This window comes from Euprymna scolopes, chromosome 35 (assembly GCF_053919585.1).
Source record: "Euprymna scolopes isolate OS-2025 chromosome 35, ASM5391958v1, whole genome shotgun sequence".
NCBI classification, from domain to species: Eukaryota; Metazoa; Mollusca; class Cephalopoda; order Sepiida; family Sepiolidae; genus Euprymna; species Euprymna scolopes.
The window spans coordinates 68,745,486-68,768,518 of NC_136516.1; the positions used below are offsets into that span (position 1 = coordinate 68,745,486).

The following is a 23,033-nucleotide window of genomic DNA, read 5'->3' on the forward strand; positions in this document are numbered from 1 at the left end:
ATTGTGACAATATTATTTTGCCACATGATTGTGACGATATTATTTTGCCACGTGATTGTGACGATATTATTTTGCCACGTGATTGTGACGATATTATTTTGCCACGTGATTGTGACAATATTATTTTGCCACGTGATTGTGACGATATTATTTTGCCACGTGATTGTGACGATATTATTTTGCCACGTGATTGTGACGATATTATTTTGCCACGTGATTGTGACGATATTATTTTGCCACGTGATTGTGACGATATTATTTTGCCACATGATTGTGACGATATTATTTTGCCACGTGATTGTGACGATATTATTTTGCCACATGATTGTGACGATATTATTTTGCCACGTGATTGTGACGATATTATTTTGCCACATTATTATGACGATATTATTTTGCCACATGATTTTGACAGTATTATTTTGCCACAAGAATTTTGATGATATTATTTTGCTACATAATTTTGACAGTATAAAAAAAGAGTTTTTCTGTATCTTGAGCTTTGTAATTAATAGCTTTGATTTGTATATGACTATACCGATCTGTTTTACTGCATCCTGTCACAAAATGATGTCATCCAGTTTTCACAGGAACAAACAAGTAAACATACAAATAAAATCTACAGGGTTTTGGTAGTATATAGATTATCTCCCTTTATCAATGACAAATTAATCTTTGTTTTATTACATTGAAATGTGACAATTTATATCCATACAACTGTTAATTTTAATGTATTATACATTATTCATTCTATTTCATGACAAAATTTGTCATGTGAATAAAATATATAATTATATTTTTCAGAGAAAAGAGTGGATGCAAATGGCAGAGTATATTTTGTTAATCACAAAAATCGAACGACTCAATGGGAAGATCCCAGGACACAAGGGTGAGTTGATTTCTTTTTCAGGTTTGAAAGATTCTTGAAGTTAATGTTTTGTTTTCTTATTGTATATCATTTTCTGCCAACACAAATGAAAAGTATCTTTGATATGCTAATCATTATTTAAAAACATTTTATTCATTTTGCAAATAAGAGATAATTTAGAAGTTATTTAACCATTTAGTCACATTTGTTGTTGAATCATAATCAAATGCTGTACACTTCCTAATTCAGGCGATCATATAAATTAATGCATATAAATATGTGTTAAATCATGCAAATGCATAACTATGAGTGTCTGTGGATTTGTATTGAGTATGACATGTTGCGATATAATTCTAGCCAGAAATCTTTAATGAAAACTGCTAAAATTTCATAACTCTTAGAATTAGACATATACATTACACATATACATGTAGTTAAACTGAGTAACCCCATTCATGGTGCAATTATATAAATTGGATTGAACTGCACATTCATCTCCATCAACATTGAAGGACACACCCGGCATCATGGCATGTAAAAGAAGAGAGAGAAAAATGATATTTGGATTTTCCCGAAGAAAACTCTTTCAAAGCTAAAAACTCAAATTTAGTCTTAATAAATAAATAAAGTTGGTAGTACCTGTCGAATGTTAAATTGAATCAATCAGTTACAGATTATTTACAAAATATACACCTATAAAACAAATTAATCTACAAACCATTCATATACAAAAACATTTTCAAAGCTTGAATAAATATTTGAAAATATTAAGAATTTGAAGCATAACATCTTTTACCAAAATGACTGGTTTGGGCATTACATAACCCCAAAAGAATTGATATGCAGAACAAAGAAACCATCACATACAAATTTTACCATCACTATATTACCACATTCACTCTATGAATTAAAGTACTTTAAATATCCCCCAATGTTTAATGATTTTTATTTCCAATTCATGTTTGTGGTTAATTTTGAAAGAATTTGCAATTGTATTCATATGCATAAAAACTGTCCATTAAAAGTTCAACTTATTGTTTGTCCAGCTACAATATAAAGGAAAAACCTGAATGTAATTCTTAGTGTTTATGCGTGCATTTGCAAAATTCTGAAAAAGGTACTTGAATATTGTTTCTTTTATTGAATGAAGCATTTTTCTTCTATTTTTCTTTTATTTTTCTTCTTTGCGATTAAGTAGTAAATTGCTTTGAAATTGCATTAAACTTTGCTTACCAAACAGTAAATTTCTTGATTGTAGATTCAAACATGCATAAAGTGTAGACAGAACCTGTAAAATATAGCTGTGTCCGTGGAAGACAAAAATATTGATACTAAACACAAAAAATATATATCACACATTAACTGAATATAATAACAGTAACAGTATGATGTATTTTACACAGGTTTAACTAATTATTTTTGAAGTAGAAACTTGAAGGGAAGAGAGATAAGCCAATATTATTTACTATTTCTAATTAGAAAGTAAATCTTTGTTTTTTTTGTGATTTTGTAATTGTCTTAATTGAATGAATTTGTTTTAAATTTGCCAGCAGAATCCTCCAAGAGGATCCCTTGCCAGAAGGCTGGGAAATGCGTTATACTGCAGAGAATGTCCGCTATTTTGTGGACCATAATACTCGGACCACCACATTCCAAGATCCTCGAGGTGGTCCTTGCAAAGGGTAAAGTATTCATTTTAAATTTAGGTTTTTTTTTTTTTTGCATTATCCATGTTATAGCTAGTAAATTTACTCAGATAATTTTTATCTTTCATGTATATTCTTGTTCTTCTGTAATAAACTAGAAAAAAGGAAGTTTTCTTCATGAATATCTAGTTGCATGTACCCAGTGTTATTCGGCAACAAAAACAAAAATGACTGACCTGAAAAAACAAGAATGGATTTAATGATTTACCTTTTATAATCAAAGTATCATGGAATGATAAAAATGTCGCCCTAAAGAAAACAATATTGCAGCTTTATTTTAAAACTTATATTGAAAAAATCAGTTCAGGTTACTTGATTATGTAGTATGGCTAACATCTATTCAATGTAGCCGCCTTCAGCCTCAATCACTGCCTTGATATGGATCTAGAACTGGAAGCATGATTTTTCCACAAGCGCTGACAGGAGCTTGGCAGATGGCGACATTTAGGCTTGCTTTGTTGTTGTGGGAGGTCATGTTGGTGATATTCTCTACTTATGACCAAGCAAAGTAGTCCAGCAGGTTCAGGTCAATGAGAAAAGGGTACAAAGTCTTGGTATTCCTTCTGAAGCCAAGCCTGAGTCTCTTTGGACTTGTGGGTCGACGCCAAGTCTTGCTGCTGTACTCAAGGTCTGCTAGCGGGCACCTGATTAGACTAGGAGATCACCACACTCTTCAGCACATCCAGGTACACTTTGGTATTGACTTTCAAGCCGGCTTCGAAAATGTGAGGTTGCGTGATGTGGCTTTCACTTGAAAGACTCACTTCTGTGGCCAGAAACTTTTTCATCACCCCGGGCACATCCATGTTATTCGTGGCAATCCAGTGATGCATTTTGAGGATGCTGGCAATGATCCTATTGTCATAACTTGGATCAAAGAGAGCATGAATTGTACAGTGGCGCATCTCGGATCTTGCTCATTGAACATTGTCACTTTCAGACATGATAAAAAGGATACACAACTGGTCAACTAGTAGATGGTCTACAACAGAAAAAGAAAATTGGTTTTCATTATACGGAAATTAATCATGTTGTCTTTTCTAGGGTGACGATTTTATCATTCCACCCTGTATTTGATAAAATGGGAATTTTTAAAACGTTTGTTAGTGTTTGGAATTAATCATTAATTAATGTGAAAACTTCCATTGTAATATATCTATGTCACGAACAGTAGCATGAAAAGGTGGCCTAATCAAATCAAATATCAGTGTCGGATGGATTATTATTTGAGCTTGATTTGGGAAATCGAACAAGGCAACTATAACAGATTATAGTAAAGAATAAATGATATGTAATTAATGTTAAAACTGTTTTGCTGTTTAAAAATATAGTGTTAGTGTTTTTAGATATTTGCAAAAGTTAAGAGAAAAACTTATTACATGGTTACTTCCCTTCAATGTGTAAGAATATTTCATGATTAAGGGAAAATGTATCTGGAATAATTACTTTCAGAACAAAACTAATGTGAGATGAAATATGTCCATGTCAATAAAATAGTGGAAGGAAAAACAAAAATAGGCTGAATCAAGTATCAATATGTTAGGCAAATTGCTATTTTGATCTGATTTTGAAAATTCAACAAGATAACTTTATATGTTATAAAATAGAACTTTGAAAAGAATTTTTATCCACCCTTTGTCATAAAATATACATTTTTGTATTAATAGAATGTAAACATTTGGAGGTGGAGTGTAGTTTAGTCTTAATTTTAAAAAATATATTAACACAGAATCCTTAATTTAAAAATATACACAACTACATGCAATATTTATGTCCAAATTTGAATAAATTATTTGTGTCACACTTATGTCAATTATTTGACAATCATTATTTCGACCAGTGGCATCTTCAATCATAAAATGTTGATTTTAAATGACGCATTCAATAACAATATATATGTAAAAAACAACAAAAAATTCTGATTATAGCTCTTATTCTTCTTTTGAGGTGACCCGGTGTTTTGGATCCTGTATAAAAAAATAGTTAGCAACCTCTTTCTTTTCCACTCTGTCATGTTATTTGTTAAACACATCTTTCTCTCAAAATGTTATACTTTCTCTGTTTTTTCATTTTTCTTATCATTTTGTTTAAGCCAGGGATGGGGCATCCTACCAGATGCCAAACATACACCTGCTATTTTAGACACTCCAACCGAGAGATTTTTTTAAGATTCTAACCGTCCCTTTAAGTGCAATTGTTTGAATCTCCTTTGCACTTGGTTTACCTGGTATATTTGTAAGATAGTTTGTAAAATTCTTTTTCATAAGTCCGGTTGCTCCTATAATTACTGGAATGATAGAGATCTTCTTAAGGTTCCAGTTTCTTTTCATGTCATACATAAGACCCTGGTATTTGGTAATCTTTTCCCTCTCAGCTCTGTTTAACCCAGCATTATTCGGGACACTAACTTCCACCAAGGTTGCTTCCTTCTCCTTCTTGTCCCATATTACAATGTCGGGTTTTATAGCTCTGTTTTCTAGGTACGTGGCTGTAGGGATTGCATAGTCATAGTCATAGTGGATGGTATATGACTTGTTTCCGACCTCCAGTATGTGTTCGCATGTGTTGTAACATTTTTTCTGTGTAAAAGAAGAGCCACATACTTCACAAGAATATGGTTTTTCTCTTTGTTTCATTTTTCTTATCATTTTGTTTAAGCCAGGGATGGGGCATCCTACCAGATGCCAAACATACACCTGCTATTTTAGACACTCCAACCGATGCACAAACAAATGCTTCAATATAGTAGCAAGAAAATTTCTTCAGCAATTGACTGTTTGAACTAGTTTCAGTATTTTTTTTTTTTTTTAAACAATTACTAATCTGAGTAAAAAAAATCTTTTTTCCGTAACCAGCTCGTAGTTATACTGAATTATATATGAAATCTATCTTTGGTAGTTTATGAGTTTTACCTGGATACGAACACCAGTAACATGACATTCCTTTGTGTAATAGAAAATGAGTTTCTTCTGGACTAGAAGAGAGAGCATGATGAGTTTAAATGCTCCGATCTATGAACAAATTAAATTATGTATGACCGCACTAAAATCTTTGTCGCAATTGGCAGCCACCTTTAAATCTTTCTAATGTCACATGATTAAACTAACCAGTCAGCTACCCATTATTCGTATGTGATTGTAGCTGATTCTGAGGTCATCCCATATCAATCATACTGTATGAACTAACTACATTATTTGATCTTTTGGTCAGAAGCAAATATATGATATCTGTTCTGATACGACACCTCCTCTTTTCTGTCCTCAGCCAGTGAAGGAGAAATCTTTCTAGACTGAGGTAATGTTTGCCCCACTCCAGAGGTACTGTTTTTTTTTTTCTCTAGATTAAAAACGGTCCTTATGTTTAACTCTACTCTCATGAAAAGGCAGGTAAACATCTGGGAATTCATTTCTGCGTTTTGAAAATATATTACTTCTAAGCAGTATTCAGAAATGTTTAAGTTTTCTTTTTATATTCTCAATTACTGCTGAATAAATATGTTCACTTTTTTTTTGTTGCAGACCCAAAGGTGCTTTTGGTGTTCCAATTCAGTATGAAAGAAGTTTCCGTTGGAAACTGGGTCAGTTTCGCTATTTGTGTCACTCCAATGCTTTGCAAGGTCATGTAAAAATTACTGTTTCCAGAGACAACTTATTTGAAGATTCCTTCACTCAGGTTAGTAATTGTAATACTTTTTACCTCTTTAATTAATCCAATATATAAAGTCAGTGTCTTTATAGTTTCTTTGTTATCGATAGCTTTTTTCCTACAAAATAATTATTTGATTTGTCAGTTTTACTAGTCGATTGTTGCATCATGTTATGAAGAAGAATATGTAATTTGATTTAATTCCTTCCCAAAAATACTTTGTCGTGGTTTTAATTATTTTAAAATGGCTACCATCATAAAAAAAATGGAACATAACTCAGTATTCGTCTATACAGAGTAACTGCCCTTTGATAGAAAGAAAAAAAAAACGAACTAAAAGCCCTTTAGGATTAAAAAAGACAACAAAAAGCAAAAAAATTACAAGTAAATACACTACAAAGCTATGCTGAGTAAGTATGGTTAGTTATAGAGAAATTTTCTTCATTCTTTGGTTTCATTGTACAGAAGAGATATTTTCTTCTTGTTCATTCATCTATGTAATTATTCAATTATCTGATTAATGTCTCGATCATGGATCCAGTTTTTTTTACTATACTAGTGTTGCCTAGCTTGTAGTGTGTTTTTACTTGCAATTTCTTTTGTTTTGTTTTCTTAGCCAAGTAAATGAAATAACTCTATATTAACAGAGCTCCATCCTTTTTTTTTTTTTTTTCCAAATACCATCTACATGAAAATAATTCAGACCGTCAAAGTATTTTCTGAAAGGAATTGAATTATATCTTATTCTTAAGTGTGCTGCAATGAATGACTAAAAGAACTGTCGAACCACAATCAAATATTTTTAGGAAAAAAACTATCGATGATAGAAATTGAGAAAAGACTGACTTTATTTTATGTATTAGATTTGTTGTGTTTCTGTCTATTTATTCAGGGATGAAATTGAAAACAAAACCCTATACTTTGATAGCAAGACAACCTTCCTCAAGTTAAATTTATTAAATAGTGCTATTAATTTTTTATAAGTGAAAGCTTGCACCACACATTTGTAAGCATCAAAGACATTTTACTTAGTTTTTTTTTTTTAATTTTAAATTAAAAATTAGAATACAAATAATATGAAGCTCAGGGCTGGGAGAAGAATATTGAGTCCTCCATCATTCCTGAGCAATGTTATTCTGCTTGTAGACAAACTGATTTTTCTAACACATTACCATTACAATATCTTTTTAGCCTCAACTTTATGCAAATAACTTTTAAGTGATCAACAATATAGATTGTGTGTGTTTGTATTTCTATGCTGTCATGTAAAAGTTAGCAAGTAAAACACATGCCATTCCTGGATAAATGATTTCTAGTTGTGGGGTAAAGCTAGAAAGCAAATAGCAAGTCCAACAACCACTTCAAACTTATGTTAGCCTAAAATCAATTTGGTAACAAATCATTCTCTTTATAATAAAATGTCAAATATTTTTTTTTGTCATCAAAAATAATTTATATATGTAAAATTAAATTATTGATGTAAACTATTATTATATTGATATTTTAGTATTATATCTAGATAAATAGGGAGTATGAACACTGGCAAAACAATTTTTTTCCTGTTATTTTTGATGGAGAATGTGCATACAGTTATCAAATATTATTGCTGTGCTGATACGATTCGCACCAGCGACCACTTAGTATTATCCAATAGTGTGTTATTAAAAAGACAAAAAATTTAAAAATTCTTATGACTTACTAGAAAGCTTCGACACATGGTTGATAAGAAAATTCAATTACTTATCAGGGTCATGGGCCAATTTTTCAACTACCAGGATCAGCATACCAGTATTAACCCGTATGTAGTCATCCCATCTTTTTGGTGGTTGTTCTTTTGATCTTCATTGAATGAAATTTCTTTATCTAACTGGAGTCTGATAGCCAAGAAACATGTCCAAACCACATTATTCTCTTTTTTTGAGCAACATTGTTGTTGCAATATTTTTGATATAAAGAGGGCATGATCACCGAAAGTTGAATTGTTCTACTTATAGACACTGGTGATAGGAACTGACCAGTCAAATGGAGCCACGTTTTGCTAGCAACCAATCAAAAACCAGAATTGCTGTATAAAAATATTTAATCTTTTAGCATTTCAACACATAATTTTTTTGTTTCAACACAAAGATCTTTTGCTCCTTGACTGCAAAATTATAAAGTTCAGGACCTGTATCGAACAACTACCCACCGAAAATTCTTCATCTCCAGGACTTGTACATAATAGCTACTCATTGGAAACTCTTCTAAAATTAGACATGGCTTTCAATTCAAGAGTTGTTAATGGATCTGTTAATATTAATCCTATTCTGATATCAACGTTTTTTTGTCTATCTTGTAAAGTTATTCCAAAGATTGTTTTTAACATTTTATTTAAATTTCCTCTCATGCTCTGCCAATAATTCACATTTCACTTGTGTATGCAGCAATAGAAAATATCACTGCATTGTAAAATCTTCAGTGACATTGATATGTTCTTACTATTCTATAATTGTTCTTTTAGTTATCCTTTGTTTTCTGAAAAATATCTTTTTTATTATAGATTTTATTAAAATGTTCATGTGACTTTTTTTTTTCTTTTTTACATAGGCATCATCACTTATCAAGGCCAAGAGGCCATTCGAGGATAAGGGTTAAAGAGTGTACAGTAGAAATTGGACAATATAGTAACCGTTAGTAATGGAGATTCGGTAAATTTGTTAACTATTATGGAATGGCTCATTAAAAACTTGTTTACGTTAGGCTTGAAGACAACCATATTATAGTCAGTTGGAAAGCAGAAAAACGGAAGACAATTCCATAGGCGTGCAGTTCTAAGAAAGAAGCTTTGCTCATGGAATCTATGCTTAGGTTTAGGCACAGATAAAGAGTGGGGAAAATTAGTGATAGTGTTTTCTGCTAGACAGGTGTTTCTTGTGAAAGTTTGGCGAGGGGGGACCATAGAATGGAGCTCAGCCTAACACTTGCCATGAAATTAACGATAAGGCAGAGACAAACTCGCAACATCTCTTCTGTGAGAAAGTGGTTGCAGGGAAGAGAAAAGAACATCCCCCACAGGCCTACGAAATCTATTTTGAACTCTATCAAGGCAGGATAAGTCCTTTCTAGTAGCTCCTGCCCAGTTGTGGCAACAGTAGTCCATCCTTGGACGTACCTGGCTCTTATATAGATAGAGAATTGCATCAGCAGTGAGATATCTACTGAATCGATAGAAGGATCCCACCATTTTTCCACCAGCCTTGGCAACAGATTTAATGTATGTGTTCCATTTAAGATCAGGAGTAAAGGTCAAGCCCAGAAGCTTTTCAAAACATGAGGCCTCCCTAAGACGAGAGCCATTCATTTCAATTGATGCCAGATGCGGATCAGAGTTGATGATGTAAAGATAAAAGCTTGGTTTTAGATGCATTAAAAGTAACAAGCCACCTCTTTCCCCATTGTACCATTTGCTCAAAATCAGAGGAGAAAGAATCAGAGAGAACTTGGTCATTTACGGTATTAGATGTGCTACCATAGATAGTAGTGTCATCAGCATAGATGTCTACGAATGATGTATGTGATTTGGAAGATCATTGATATAGATCAGAAAGGGAGTTGGGCCCAAGATGGACCCTTGAGGGACTCCTGCATTAATACTAAGAGCTTCTGATTTCTGCCCATCAACCACTACTCTTATGAACCTATCAGAGAGAAATGATTTAATAATTGAGAAAACATTTCCAGCTATACCGTAGCTGGAGATCTTGTGAAGTAAACCTTTATGCCATACTCTATCAAAGGCCTTTGATATGTCAAGAGCAATTGCCCTAGAAAGGTAGTCTCCATCGAGAGATTCACTAATTCTATGAGATATAACTGTAAGCACATTTGCTGTAGATCTAGCAGAACGGAAACCATATTGTGTGTCATTAAGAAGGTTATTTTTGCTAAGATGGTTGATTACTTCTCTATTTAACACAGATTCCAGCAACTTGCTCATGACGCACAAGAGACTTATTGGCCTGTACTGTGAGGGAGATGAGCGATCACCTGAATTCTTAAATACAGGGCATACTGATGAGATTTTTCAGGGTGATCGGAAGCAATTCTCCTTAAGACAACGTTTAAACAGTTTTGTAAGGATGGGTGCAAGTTCTGGTTGACGTCTTTTGAGTACTATAATTGGACTACAATTCCAAATTATTTCTTTCTTTAAAATTTTTTGGATGCTATAGTTTTTCTATTGTTATTGCTTTCATTTCTAACGAGTTGTAACTTTTTTATTTCATTTCAGATTATGAGATTAGCACCATATGATTTGAGACGAAGGTTGTACATCATATTTAAAGGAGAAGAAGGCTTGGATTATGGCGGTGTAGCAAGGTTATTTGCATTTTTGGAATTTATGAGTTTTTAATAATGTTAAATACTTTTCTTTTTTAAAAGTTTCCTTTTATTTCTCTTTTTTTTTCATTATTTTTCTTTTTTGCTAACTATTTCGATTTTTTTCTCTTCTCTCTTTCTTCTGTTTTCATAATTGTGTTTTAAAGTAACATTGACCATTGTTTTTTTTCTCCTCACCAGGGAATGGTTTTTCCATCTGTCGCATGAAGTCCTCAACCCAATGTACTGCCTTTTTGAATATGCAAGCACTAAAAACTATAGTCTGCAAATTAATCCTGCATCTAGTGTGAATCCTGACCATTTGTTATATTTCAAATTCATTGGCCGATTTATTGCTATGGTAAATTCTTTTTTTCATGAACAATAGTTTAAAGAAAAAGTCCATCCTGTGTTTTTAAAATAAAGCTAGCATTTAAAATTCTTAATTTTATTTTTATTTTTGTAGAAAAAATGTCTTTATTTCTTGTGCGTAGGATATCATAAATATTTACTAAATTCAACTTAAGTTTTACATTTGTAGCCAGAACAGAAATTAAACTTAATTTAAAAAAAAAATACAGAAAAATCTTTGATGTACATACCTGTCATGGAATAAAAATGTCATATTCCAAAAATTATGTAAATTGATAAAGTAATTTTTTTATATATAGAAAATCATTTTTTATGATTTTTAGCAATTAATAGTATATTGTAACCACTATGAGACTGATTTTGTATTTAGAATTTAGTTATCTCCCTTAATTAAATACAGCAGATCAAGACAGCGTTTTTGGTTCTTCATAAAATTGGATTTTGTATTTGTTAAAATAATTTTTTTTCTAATGATTTTATTGCATTTAGTAAAGTTTAATAGTTTTTTTAAAATATGATATTTTTTTAAGTTTTAAAATGTTTTCTTTTGATTGTTTCAGGCTTTATATCATGGCAAATTCATTGACAGTGGTTTCACCCTACCGTTTTATAAGAGAATGCTCAACAAAAAGCTAACCATAAAAGACATCGAAACAATTGATCAGGAATTTCATAACTCTTTAATGTGGATCAAGTAAGTGAATTGCATAATAATTATCATTATTATTAACAACAGCAGGACCTGTATCCTGATGTTGCCTGGGAAAATTGAAGAAAGCAAGAATTACAACCTCCAAAAGTAAAATGAAATCAGGTGGAGCTAGGGTAGTAGCACTAGATATCTACTTACCTACAGGTCTATTCAACGACTCAAAACTACTAATGAACTGCTCTACATTTATATGATGTCAAAAACTTAGAATATCAAGGAATAAGACAAATTAGTTTTTGTTAATATTTACATGAAGTATTCAGATTTTGGAATTCCATTTTCATTGAAGAACTTATCTGTGAACCACATGGTCGCCTCCCTATGAGTCTATTTTGAATCTTTAATCCATCTTGTGATAGTCAGCCATCTTGTGATAGTCAGCCATCTTGTGATAGTCAGCCATCTTGTGATAGTCAGCCATCTTGTGATAGTCAGCCATCTTATGATAGTCAGCCATCTTGTGATAGTCAGCCATCTTGTGATAGTCAGCCATCTTGTTAATGCTAAGCTTCTTTCTGACCGTTAGTATGGATTTAGGAAAGCACATTCTACTGCGAATATCCTAATGGTCATCTCTGAACGTATATAACATACATTGGATACAGCAGATGAAACTAGAATGATAGTGTTTGATATATCCAAGATCTTTGACAAGGTCTGGCATGAATGCTTTCACCAGAAAATCAATTTAAATTTAAGGCAGTAGTTCAGGTTAAAATAAAAAAAAAAATGGTATGAGGATCGAACCCGAACCCTTGAGGCAAAATTGTAAATTAAAGTGTGAAAAAAAAGAGTGCGACAGTTTTAACCATTGTGCCACCGTGAGATTTTTTTTTTTTTTTTTTTTACAAAGGCATCACCACATTATCAAGGCCCAGAGGCCACTCAAGGATAAGGGTTAAAGAGTGTACAGTAGAAGTTGGTCAATATAGTAATCATTAGTAATGAAAATTTGGTAAATTTAATAACTTATATGGAACGGCTCATCAAGAACTTATTTACCTTAGACTTGAACACAACCATATTGTAGTCAGCCGGAAAGCAGGAAAACGGAAGACAATTCCACAGGCGTGCAGTTCTAAGAAAGAAGCTTTGTTCATGGAATCTATGTTTAGGTTTAGGCACAGATAAAGAGTGGGGGAAATTATTGATAGTGTTTACAGCTAGACGAGTGTTTCTTGTGAAAGTTTGGCGAGGGGGGACCATAGATTGAAGCTCAGTTGAACACTTTCCATGAAAATAACGATACATCAGAGACAAACTCGCAACATCTCTTCTGTGAGATAGAGGTAGTAAGGAGGAGAAAAGGACATCTCCTACGAGGCTACGAAGTCTATTTTGAACTCTATCAAGGCAGGACAAGTCCTTTCTAGCAGCTCCTGCCCAGATGTGGCAACAGTATTCCATCCTTGGACGTACCTGGCTCTTATATAGATAGAGAATAGCATCAGCAGTGAGATATCTACTGGATCGATAGAAAGATCCCACCATTTTTCCAGCGGCCTTGGCAACAGATTTGATATACGTGCTCCATTTAAGATCAGGAGTAATGGTCAAGCCCAGAAGCTTGTCAAAACTTGAGGCCTCCTGAAGACGAGAGCCATTCATTTCAATTGATGACAAATGTGGATTAAAATGTTGATGATGTAAAGAGAGAAGCTTGGTTTTAGATGCATTAAAAGTAACCAGCCACTCCTTTCCCCATTGTACTACATGCTCAAGATCAGAGGAGAGAGAATTGGAGAGTACTTGCTCGTTTACTGTCTTAGATGTGGTACCATAAATGGTAGTGTCGTCAGCATAAATGTCTACAAATGATGTAAGGATATGATTTGGAAGATCATTAATGTAGATCAGGAAAAGAGTTGGGCCCAGGATGGATCCCTGAGGGACACCGGCATTAATACTGTGAGCTTCTGATTTTTGCCCCTCAACTACTACTCTTATGAACCTATCAGAAAGAAATGATTTAATAATTGAGAAGACTTTTCCAGCTATACCATAGCTAGCGATCTTATGAAGTAAACCTTTATGCCATACCCTATCAAAGGCTTTAGATATGTCAAGAGATGCTAACGGAAACACGTTTGAATTTATTTAATGACTTGGATTTGGCAGGTGCATGTTTTAATGACTTAATGAGGTCAAGTTTGACTGCGGGATAGTATTTCATTTACTGCGGGAACGCTCCAAGGATGTTGGGAGTAGGCGGAAACGTTAAAGGAAAAGGCCTAACCTACATGCGGTGAGCAAAAACTGTTGAATATTTATCTTCCCGAAATCGAGCAAATTAAATAGACAGGCAAGCTCCATTGTTAATTCTGAGATATTACGATTTACATGTGATATAAAAAGTTTTAAAAAGTTGTTAGGCGACGACCGCTTCTCTGAAAAAAACCTTTCTTGGACATACACAAAAAGCGAACATACATTTTCGCTTTTATATATATATATAGATTATTTGGATCATTCAAATTATTGTTCTCATCTTGAGTGTTATTTGATTTGCATATGCTTTCAGTGATTGTAACTTCCGACCTTCTTTAGGTGTATTTTGTTGAACTCTGGAATCTTTCTGTTAAACTCGGGAATCTTTCTGTTAAACTTGGGAATCTGCACAGAATTTTTAATGAAACTCTTAGTTTGATCCATGGAAGTAGCAGCATGCTCTTGATCCATCAGCCATAATTAAGTTGACATCCTTAGTAATTTGCAATTGTATTTTGAATGTCACACTCATAAGAGATTGAACCTTCAACCTCCAGAAAAGTGCCACTTATAACTGAAATTTTACATAATATCACACTCTATTAGTTTCTATTATAAAGACTGATAATTATACAAATCATGTACTGATAAATCTATGAACCCGTTGACCAAGTACATAAAATTCCCCTGTTCCTTGCTTTACTTATTAAAAAAAAAAATTTTTTTTGTTATATTTTTTTATTTTCCAGAGAGAACAACATAGAAGAGTGTGGCTTAGAACTTTTCTTCTGTGGAGACTTTGAAATTCTTGGCAAGTTGGAACAGCATGAGCTGAAACCGGGAGGTGCGGAACTAAAAGTTTCAGAGGAAAACAAAGATGAATACATTAGGTAAGTTGAATGTTTTAGAGAGTGTCTATCCATCTGTCTCACTTAATTTTAAACAGTTTAGTTTTTTGATGAATAAATTTTAATAGACTTATTTAAAAATAATGAAAAATTTTATGACATGCATTGCTTTAGTGCTTAAGCCTAAGTCTTGGAATGAATCTATAACCATTTGAAAGATGCTATTTCTTACTTCTGAATGGTTGTTACAGCAGCAAGGTAATCCCTTCGATCCTCTGGTAATGTTCAGTTGCTTGTTCACCTTCTGGATGTGAAATTCCCATGGAAAAAATTTTTGATGTGCTTAAGTTCACAAAACGCGGTGCTTGATTATATTGGTGAGCTTTTAAACCAATGCATTTCAAGTGAAAACATAATTACGTACTTACATGTCATGTCAAAATTAGTATAAATTCCAAAAATTCCAAAAAAAATGATTGAGTAAAAAAATGATTATAAGGAAAACTAAAATTTATCGAATTATCAAGTTTTATTGTATGTTTTAACATGGAAGAGTTGTGTGACCAATTCAGTATGAGAAATAAGGGAGATAACCTTTGACTTAAGGGTTTGACATCTTTCAACATGCTATCTAGGAACGTATTTATGGCTGATTTTTAAAAAGTAAATACTTCTAGCACATCATCTACTGAACCATTTTTTGTAAATTTTAGAATCTATACTAATTTTATCATGGCGTACTAATGTTTTCACTGGAAATGCGTTGGTTTAAAAGATCACCAATGTAAACAAGCACGCAAAAGGTAAATTTGGGAAATTCCTGCTGACATCAAAGAATAAAATGTTCTAGCCTCAGCACTAGATTCTATTTAGGACATAAAAATATGTTCAAGTGAAAGAAGGGGGGGGGGGCATCCACCTTATGTGGATATTAGTTTCTCCAAAAAGAATTCTGTTCTTTCCACTTGGGCATGGCTTCTGGGTAGCATTTTCCAGGTTGGCGTTACGGGTATATTCCCGAATACAAATCCAACACAACTACAGTTGAACTATTTATTAATATAGGGTGTTTTTATTTTGTTTTCTAGAGGTGGAAAACTTTAAATTAAAATAAATCACAGACAAAATTTTTTTTTGTGCATAAATTGAGCACCAGATTTTGAGTGACAAAAGATTCAAGGAAGGCAAGTAGTCTGTAAGGGATGATGAAAGGTGTCAGAGGGGTAAGGAAGTTATAACACCAGAGTTAATTGGCCAAATAAAGAATTTCATAGATAAGGACCTTCGTGCATCTATAGTGACAATAAGTGCACAGTTTGATGTCAGTGTGGGAACTGTACACCTTAGAGGATGTCATTATGAAACAATTGACGAGATGAAAGAGGTTGTGACGAGGGTCATTGACACGCTCACACAAAAGGACTTCCATGGAGACTTCCAGAAGTTATTGGAATGGTACAAGTGTATTGCAGCTGGAGAAATTACTTTGAAGGGGACTTCATGTTTGTACTATCAATAAACGTGCCGATACAAAAAAAATATATGGAAACTTATTGAAGGCATATATATAGCGCATTTTTTTCTCTTTTTCTAGAGGCGGCGAATTTTAAATTAAAATAAATTGTAATTTTGTTTATACAAATATGTGGTTTATTTCAAAGATTACTTTTTTGCTTTCATAATTTATATACTGTCTTGGGCACATCCCCCCCCCATCACATATATAACGTAATCTAGAGGTCCAATTTTCACAACTCTACACATAAAATTAGACTGCATTTTGGGAATACCATGTTGAATGTTGTCTTTTAAGTCGTCTATTGTGTTTGGTTTGTCAGCATAGACAAGGGATTTTACATATCATTAAAGAAAATAATCTATTAGGATTAAATCACACAAACAAGATGGTGAGTTAACAGGTCTATTTTGTGAAATTATTCATTCATCAAATATTTCTCTGAGTAAATTGATTGTATAATGTGATGTGTATGATGTAGCTCAGTTCAGCTGAAGCCACATGAGGAATTGCCAAGTCAAGTTGAACTTAAAATAACTGATAGTTGCCAAATCTACAATTAAATAGAATAGTTGTCAATTTAAAGTTTGCCGCCTCTAAAAAAATATTAAATAATGCAGTTGCAAATAAATGATTTTGACTTTGAATATTTTTCTTTCTTTTCCTTTTTAGTCTAATGACTAATTGGAGATTTACACGAGGTGTTGAGGAGCAGACCAAAGCATTTTTAGATGGCTTCAGTGAAGTAGTACCATTGCAGTGGTTGCAGTATTTTGATGAGAGAGAATTAGAGGTAAGCATCATTGTCCATGTTTTTTTTTCTTTTAAAAAACAATGAAAGCATTTTAGTTTTGTTTATCTCTTTCCTTTTTTCTCTCTTTTCTTTTCTGTTTCTCTAATTGCCTCCAAACAAAGGGAAAGTTAGGTACAAGGTCAGTTTTTAAGTTTTTAATGTAGGGTTTCTGCCCCACCCCCCAATAGGGACACTCTGAATAAGGAAAAAAATGTAACCTGTATTCTCTAAAAGGAGGTAAAGCTTGGAAGGATGATATCCTAAAACAACAGATTCGTCATTTTTGTCCTAGGTTTATCTGTAATTCTTTCTTTTTTTATCTGTATTTTTTATCTGTATTTATCTCTTTCTTTTTATTTGTATTTATCTTTTTCTTTTTATCTGTATTTCTTTCTTTTTTATCTGTATTTTTCTCTTTTGTGACACTAAGGTTAGTTTCAGACGTTGATCAATGATAAATGAATATTAGAAATATATTAACAAAAATTAAATATGTTGAAATATTTTTTATACTCATGCATAAATTTTCATGAGCACCTATTTAAAGCCAAGGGTTAGAAGGCGTTTATATTATTGTGGTGTAGCTTGGTTTAAAATTTTTCAACCAGGAACTGAATAACAGACACTTGACTGACCAATCAAGAGAAGTGATTTCTGCCTTCTCCATGGATGGAACAAAATCATTTCAAGCCAATGAAGACTGCACATTTTCTATGTTGGTCAGACATTTCTATTGGCTAATCAATCAAAAGCTCTCCAGTTTAAATTTTGCTTCCATAAAAGCTGGCTATGAAATACTTTCTGGGAATTCAGAAATCAAAGCCTGGTTTCAGTGTTCTGACCAGATGATAATGAAATATCAGTCTGTCAAAGAGTTGGCTCAACTGCCTACTCCTAATTTATGTGACTGCTACTTTAATTTATAGAAATTAGATATTTTTTGGCAATGACATTAGGAAGGAAAGAAGAAAATAAATACCATGTGTCTTTAAAATCACGTGGTATCCTGGAACTGTTCTCCTCATTGTTAACAAGTGCCAGAAAAAGGAGAAAGATGTTTTTCAGTTCTACACTGCAAACAAGCTGTAACAGTATTTTTTTTTTGTAACCTTTAATTTCCATTATCAGTTGCCTGAAACTCCCAATATATTGCTAAGAATTGTAATACATTTAAATAGCAAAGCAACTTCAAACTGATAAACTCAGAACATGATTACCAGTCAAATTTTTTTTTTCAGATATTTCTTCAATATCCATATTATATATGAAAATAATTTGTGATAAATCAACTGTTATTACACAAGTTGAAAAAGTGTTGCCTGAGCGAGTAAAAGATACTGATAACTACAGCCTTTCAACTACGTCATAATCGTGTTGATCTATCGATTCTCGAATCATTGAAGTTAAGTAAAACTGAGCTTAATCAGTACCAGATTGGTGATGATTTGGGAATGCTAGGTGCTGTATGTGGGAGGATGGCAACGCCTTCCTACAAAAAGTAACATTGTTAAAATCATTTCCCCTGACCAAGATATACATGCAACTGGAAATGGTATATGAATTTAATATTCTCTTGAAACTTCCTACTTAAAGGAGGAACCCAGCTTAACTTACTTAGGGTAGAACTATTTAGTCAAGATGGAGGGAAATCTGAGCAGACCCTCTGTTACATAAGATGATGGTGATAATCTCATGGGACACTGCAATTCAGTGAAGAAAGATGAAGACTTTGAAAAATTTACTTATCCAAATCATAGAATCTGCTCTCAGTAGAATTGGTAATGAATTTGTCAGAGGTTATCTGTCTGGCATGATCATGGTTAATTATAATCAATTAACATTAAAAAGATTCGTAAATGTATTTTGTGCAGTTTCTGACTTTATGCAAACACACGCAGTTATAACTTTATAGAATAGATCAAAGGTGTTAGAAATTTAAAGAAGTAATGATTTTCTTTTCTCTTTCTCCTTTTAATTCTTTTGGTTATTCTAGCTACTTGTGCTGTTCACCCATCTGATAGTGACCAGGCTCAATGATGCTTAACGATGCAGTTCAAATGAGAACTAATGTGTCAGTATGATTATGCGAGGACAGTGATACTTCTCTGTATAAAACTACTGTTAACTTGTTGAAAATGAAAGTTCCTTCAGAGAATCTGATGGGAACACGATAGAGCAACATAATATTGTAACAAATTCACATTGGCATTTCTGAATGCTATTGCTAAAAACTTTGTCCAACAAATAAAATAATCTTCATGAACAGAACTGTTTATTCTTAAAATCCAAACAATCATTGAATTAAAACAAAGTATATTATGAAGGAATGTTATTATATGTGAATAACCAATCTATTTTGTCTATGTATCATATCTTTTTAAAAAATTTTTCACTTTCAGTTAATGTTGTGTGGAATGCAAGAAATTGATGTAGATGATTGGGAGAAAAACACAATTTACAGACATTATCAAAGAACCAGCAAACAAATTGCATGGTTCTGGAAGGTCAGTACATTTTCAGTTTCATCCACCTTTTTTTTTTTTTTTTGTCAATCTTTTCTCTCCTAATATACAGAACTTGTCAAGAACCATACAGTAAAAGATATATTGGTGGATTGTGCATTTTTGTCAAATGTCAGAATCGGGTGCTACAGAGCAGATAACTTAAGAGATCTCTTCATAATTACTGAGTTTGGCAATATTTCTGTACATTTTATATTTCAGAATTTTTTATATGATGATTGATGATTTCTATTTGGATTATTTGGACTATTATTCTCATCTTGGTTGCTATATTCACAATCTTTCACCACTGTAACTTCTGTCTTGCATCAGGTGTGTCTTTTCGAACTTGAGAGCTGCTAGTCAGACTTGTAGACCTGGATTTCGAATTAAACCCATTATTTTATCCATGTGGGTAGATTGTTCTTATTCCTTCAGCCATGTTAATTTTTATGTTATTTTTAGTTATTCAGTCAGGATTGAACTTTGAATCTCTAGAAGATAATCATTTCAATCTATCTCTATGCTTCAGTTCAAAATTCTGTACAGGTTCCAGTGTTCAACTAAAAGCTTCTCAAGCTCACAAGATGCATTTAAAAAAGATTTTTGTGGTGACTATAACTACCAAAATGTGTATATTAATCCAAATAATATGAATTACTTATTTCTTATGTTGCATTGAACGTCTCCCTTTTTAAGTATCATCTCAACTCGATCTTTAAAATATATAACAAAACAGAACTATTAAAACAATATTAATATACAGATCAAATTTTGTTAAATATTTCATTTGAAGTTTCTAAAAATGTTCACTTCAGTCATTTCTAATTGAAATATTGTTCTTAACCATTATTTCTGCATTCACCCAATTTTATGCTCGGTGCTAGTGTTGTTCTTGATCAAAACTCCTAGATTTAGATGAAAGAAAATTAATTTCCACTGATAATAAATTTCCCTCATTGAAAAAATTTTTTTTTTTTAATAATATCCATTGGAGTTAAGAAATTGGCCTGTGTAAAAAATATACAATAAAAAAAATGTTTAAACATTTACAAAACACACTGTATACAATAATAATTTTAAAAATCCACAATTTATATTTAGAAAATGACTCCTGATTACTAAGTGTATTTACCAAAACATACATTTGGATAAAACCTTCTGTCATTAAATTACTGATGTTGATATTCACTTTAAAAAATCTGTTCATAAATTTTTTTATTTTTTAAACTCCTTTTAAAGAATTTTTTCCGGACGTTTTTTTTTTTTTTTTTTTTTTACTGTTATTTATGTTTTGTTTTACTTATTTTTTAAATTTGTTTTTTCTTATTTTACCAAATAATATTTTAAAATATAAATTAAAAATCAATTATTACAATACTATTTCATCATTGTTTTACTAATTGAATAAATTGTTATAAAACTAATTTTGTTAAGATAAGGTTTCAAACTTTATAAAATTGTGTGCAAATATCTGCCAAGACGTTGACTCTTCTAATACGTGAGGATTTGCTAAAACTTTTAGATCTAGAAATTACTTTGACTTTAAATGCTTCCAAATTTCTTCAAAATTTCAGTGGATTATAAAAAATTGATTTTTGTCCCCCCAACAAAAGATAAAAATGGTTTGTTTTCAGAGACACCAAAATATATTCTGGTAGATTTCATTTTATAATTATTTTTTAAATAGAATTTAAAAATTTTGTTTTATTTTAAGCTATTGCATTCTTATTTACTTTCAATAAATAAACAATTATTAATAAATAAAATGATTCCATGTGTAATTATCAAAGTAAGATTGATTCAAGAAATACACATGTAAAGTTGTTTCAATTAAAATGTATGTGTGTGTATACATATATATATCAATACACACACATGCACACAAACTTGATTTATCGATTTTACTATCTCCCCTGTTACTATCTTCACATCCACAATTTTTGTACTGAACATTTGAAGTATCCACACTATATTATTTTCCAATTAGAAGATGCCTCTATAATTTAATTTGATTTTCAATTTTCAAATTGGTAAGATATCTCTATAATTTAATTTGATTTTCTAGCAAATTTTACCTGCATTTTATTATGAACTAATTTCATTGATCAGATTTTGTCATGTGACTATATTTGAATTTATGGACTTCATTTTTAATATCTTTCTACAATTTAAATCAACTTTTTGAAAATTGCAATTTTTAATGTTTTCAATTTTTATGCTAACTAGCAATTCTGTACTTTTATTTTCTAGTTGCTTTTACCTTGAAGAAAAAAGAAACTCCATGGAATTAGGAAATACTCTCTTATATTCCCTATTTCTAAACAATAAATGATAATTTGCATCATTCCCTTTCTCTGTTGAAACTCTGTCTTGAATATTGAGCATTTTTTCAGAATAGGATTGAATCTGTAAATATTTATTTCATTATATTACTATTTTGAATATATATATATATATATATATATATATATATATACACACGCACATACACATACACTTTATTTATTTTTTTTTTTAGTTTGTACGTGATCTTGATAATGAGAAGCGAACCAGGTTGTTGCAGTTTGTGACAGGCACTTGCCGACTTCCAGTTGGAGGATTTGCAGAACTAATGGGTCAGTTTATTTTTTTATTTTTCTCTTGAATATTTGTTTCCATGATTCTACATATTTTTAATTTATTTGAAAGATAAATGTAGATTGTCTAGATCAGCGATTCTCTGGCAGGGTCCATTCAAAGCATTTTGGAGCAAAATAGTAAATTAGGATATCACAATATAAAAAATTCTTAATGGAATCTCGTTAATGAATAAAGTAGCATAAAATTATCGGTTCTAGGTATGACCTTAAAAATCATCCAGTGATGAGACCTCATTTGAGAGTTGTAGGGAATATGGAACTGCCCTTTAGTTATCATTGCTTCCAGGTCCACTTTGGCCCAGTGTGGTAATACCTGTTAGAGCATCTGGTGTTACCAGACCAGACTGTCTGAAGATAGTGGCTTCCTGACCAAAAATGCACGAAACATTGATGTTATTGTTTTTTTTTTCTTTTCCTTTGCAAAACTCAATCATGTTCTGCAAAGTCCAAAATAATCTTTTACTTAAAAAAAAAAAAAAAAAAATCAGACCAAATATCATGAATAAATATTTGAAGATATAAAAAACTTGAAGTATAAAACCTTTTTCCTGCATTACTGGATTTGGCATTAAATAACTCAAAAAAGGTTGATATACTATAAAACAACCAAATCAAAAAACAAACATGGTTATCATCTATAATATGAATCTCATCTGTCTGTTTAAATGTATGCATGTATGTCTGCCTAAAACTTTCGACAGAGGCGACGGATTTTCATGAGATTGGTATCGTTTTGACGCTTGACCCTTCGGATGAAAAATATAAAAAAATTGGCTAAAAACATTAATTCCTTCACCCTCAACTGGGCACTTTTCTACAGGGAGGGCTCACTTTTTTCATCGATATTTTCGAAAGTCATCCCC

General features: G+C 32.0%; 1 protein-coding gene across 9 annotated transcripts in view; it reads left to right on the forward strand.

The window, feature by feature from the left end:
* LOC145259902 (NEDD4-like E3 ubiquitin-protein ligase WWP2) overlaps positions 1–23,033 on the forward strand; it is a 225,611-nt gene that overhangs the window by 197,153 nt on the left and 5,425 nt on the right. For 5 of the 9 annotated variants that reach the window (XM_080117823.1, XM_080117829.1, XM_080117831.1 and 2 more), the window contains 10 exons: positions 805–889; positions 2,419–2,550; positions 6,093–6,246; positions 10,490–10,578; positions 10,780–10,939; positions 11,511–11,644; positions 14,620–14,760; positions 16,907–17,027; positions 19,427–19,531; positions 22,050–22,146. In XM_080117823.1, the coding sequence (XP_079973949.1) occupies positions 805–889; positions 2,419–2,550; positions 6,093–6,246; positions 10,490–10,578; positions 10,780–10,939; positions 11,511–11,644; positions 14,620–14,760; positions 16,907–17,027; positions 19,427–19,531; positions 22,050–22,146 (1,218 nt within the window). The remainder of the gene's footprint in view (positions 1–804; positions 890–2,418; positions 2,551–6,092; positions 6,247–10,489; positions 10,579–10,779; positions 10,940–11,510; positions 11,645–14,619; positions 14,761–16,906; positions 17,028–19,426; positions 19,532–22,049; positions 22,147–23,033) is intronic. The other 4 variants (XM_080117825.1, XM_080117830.1, XM_080117832.1 and 1 more) reach the window with 1 other exon arrangement.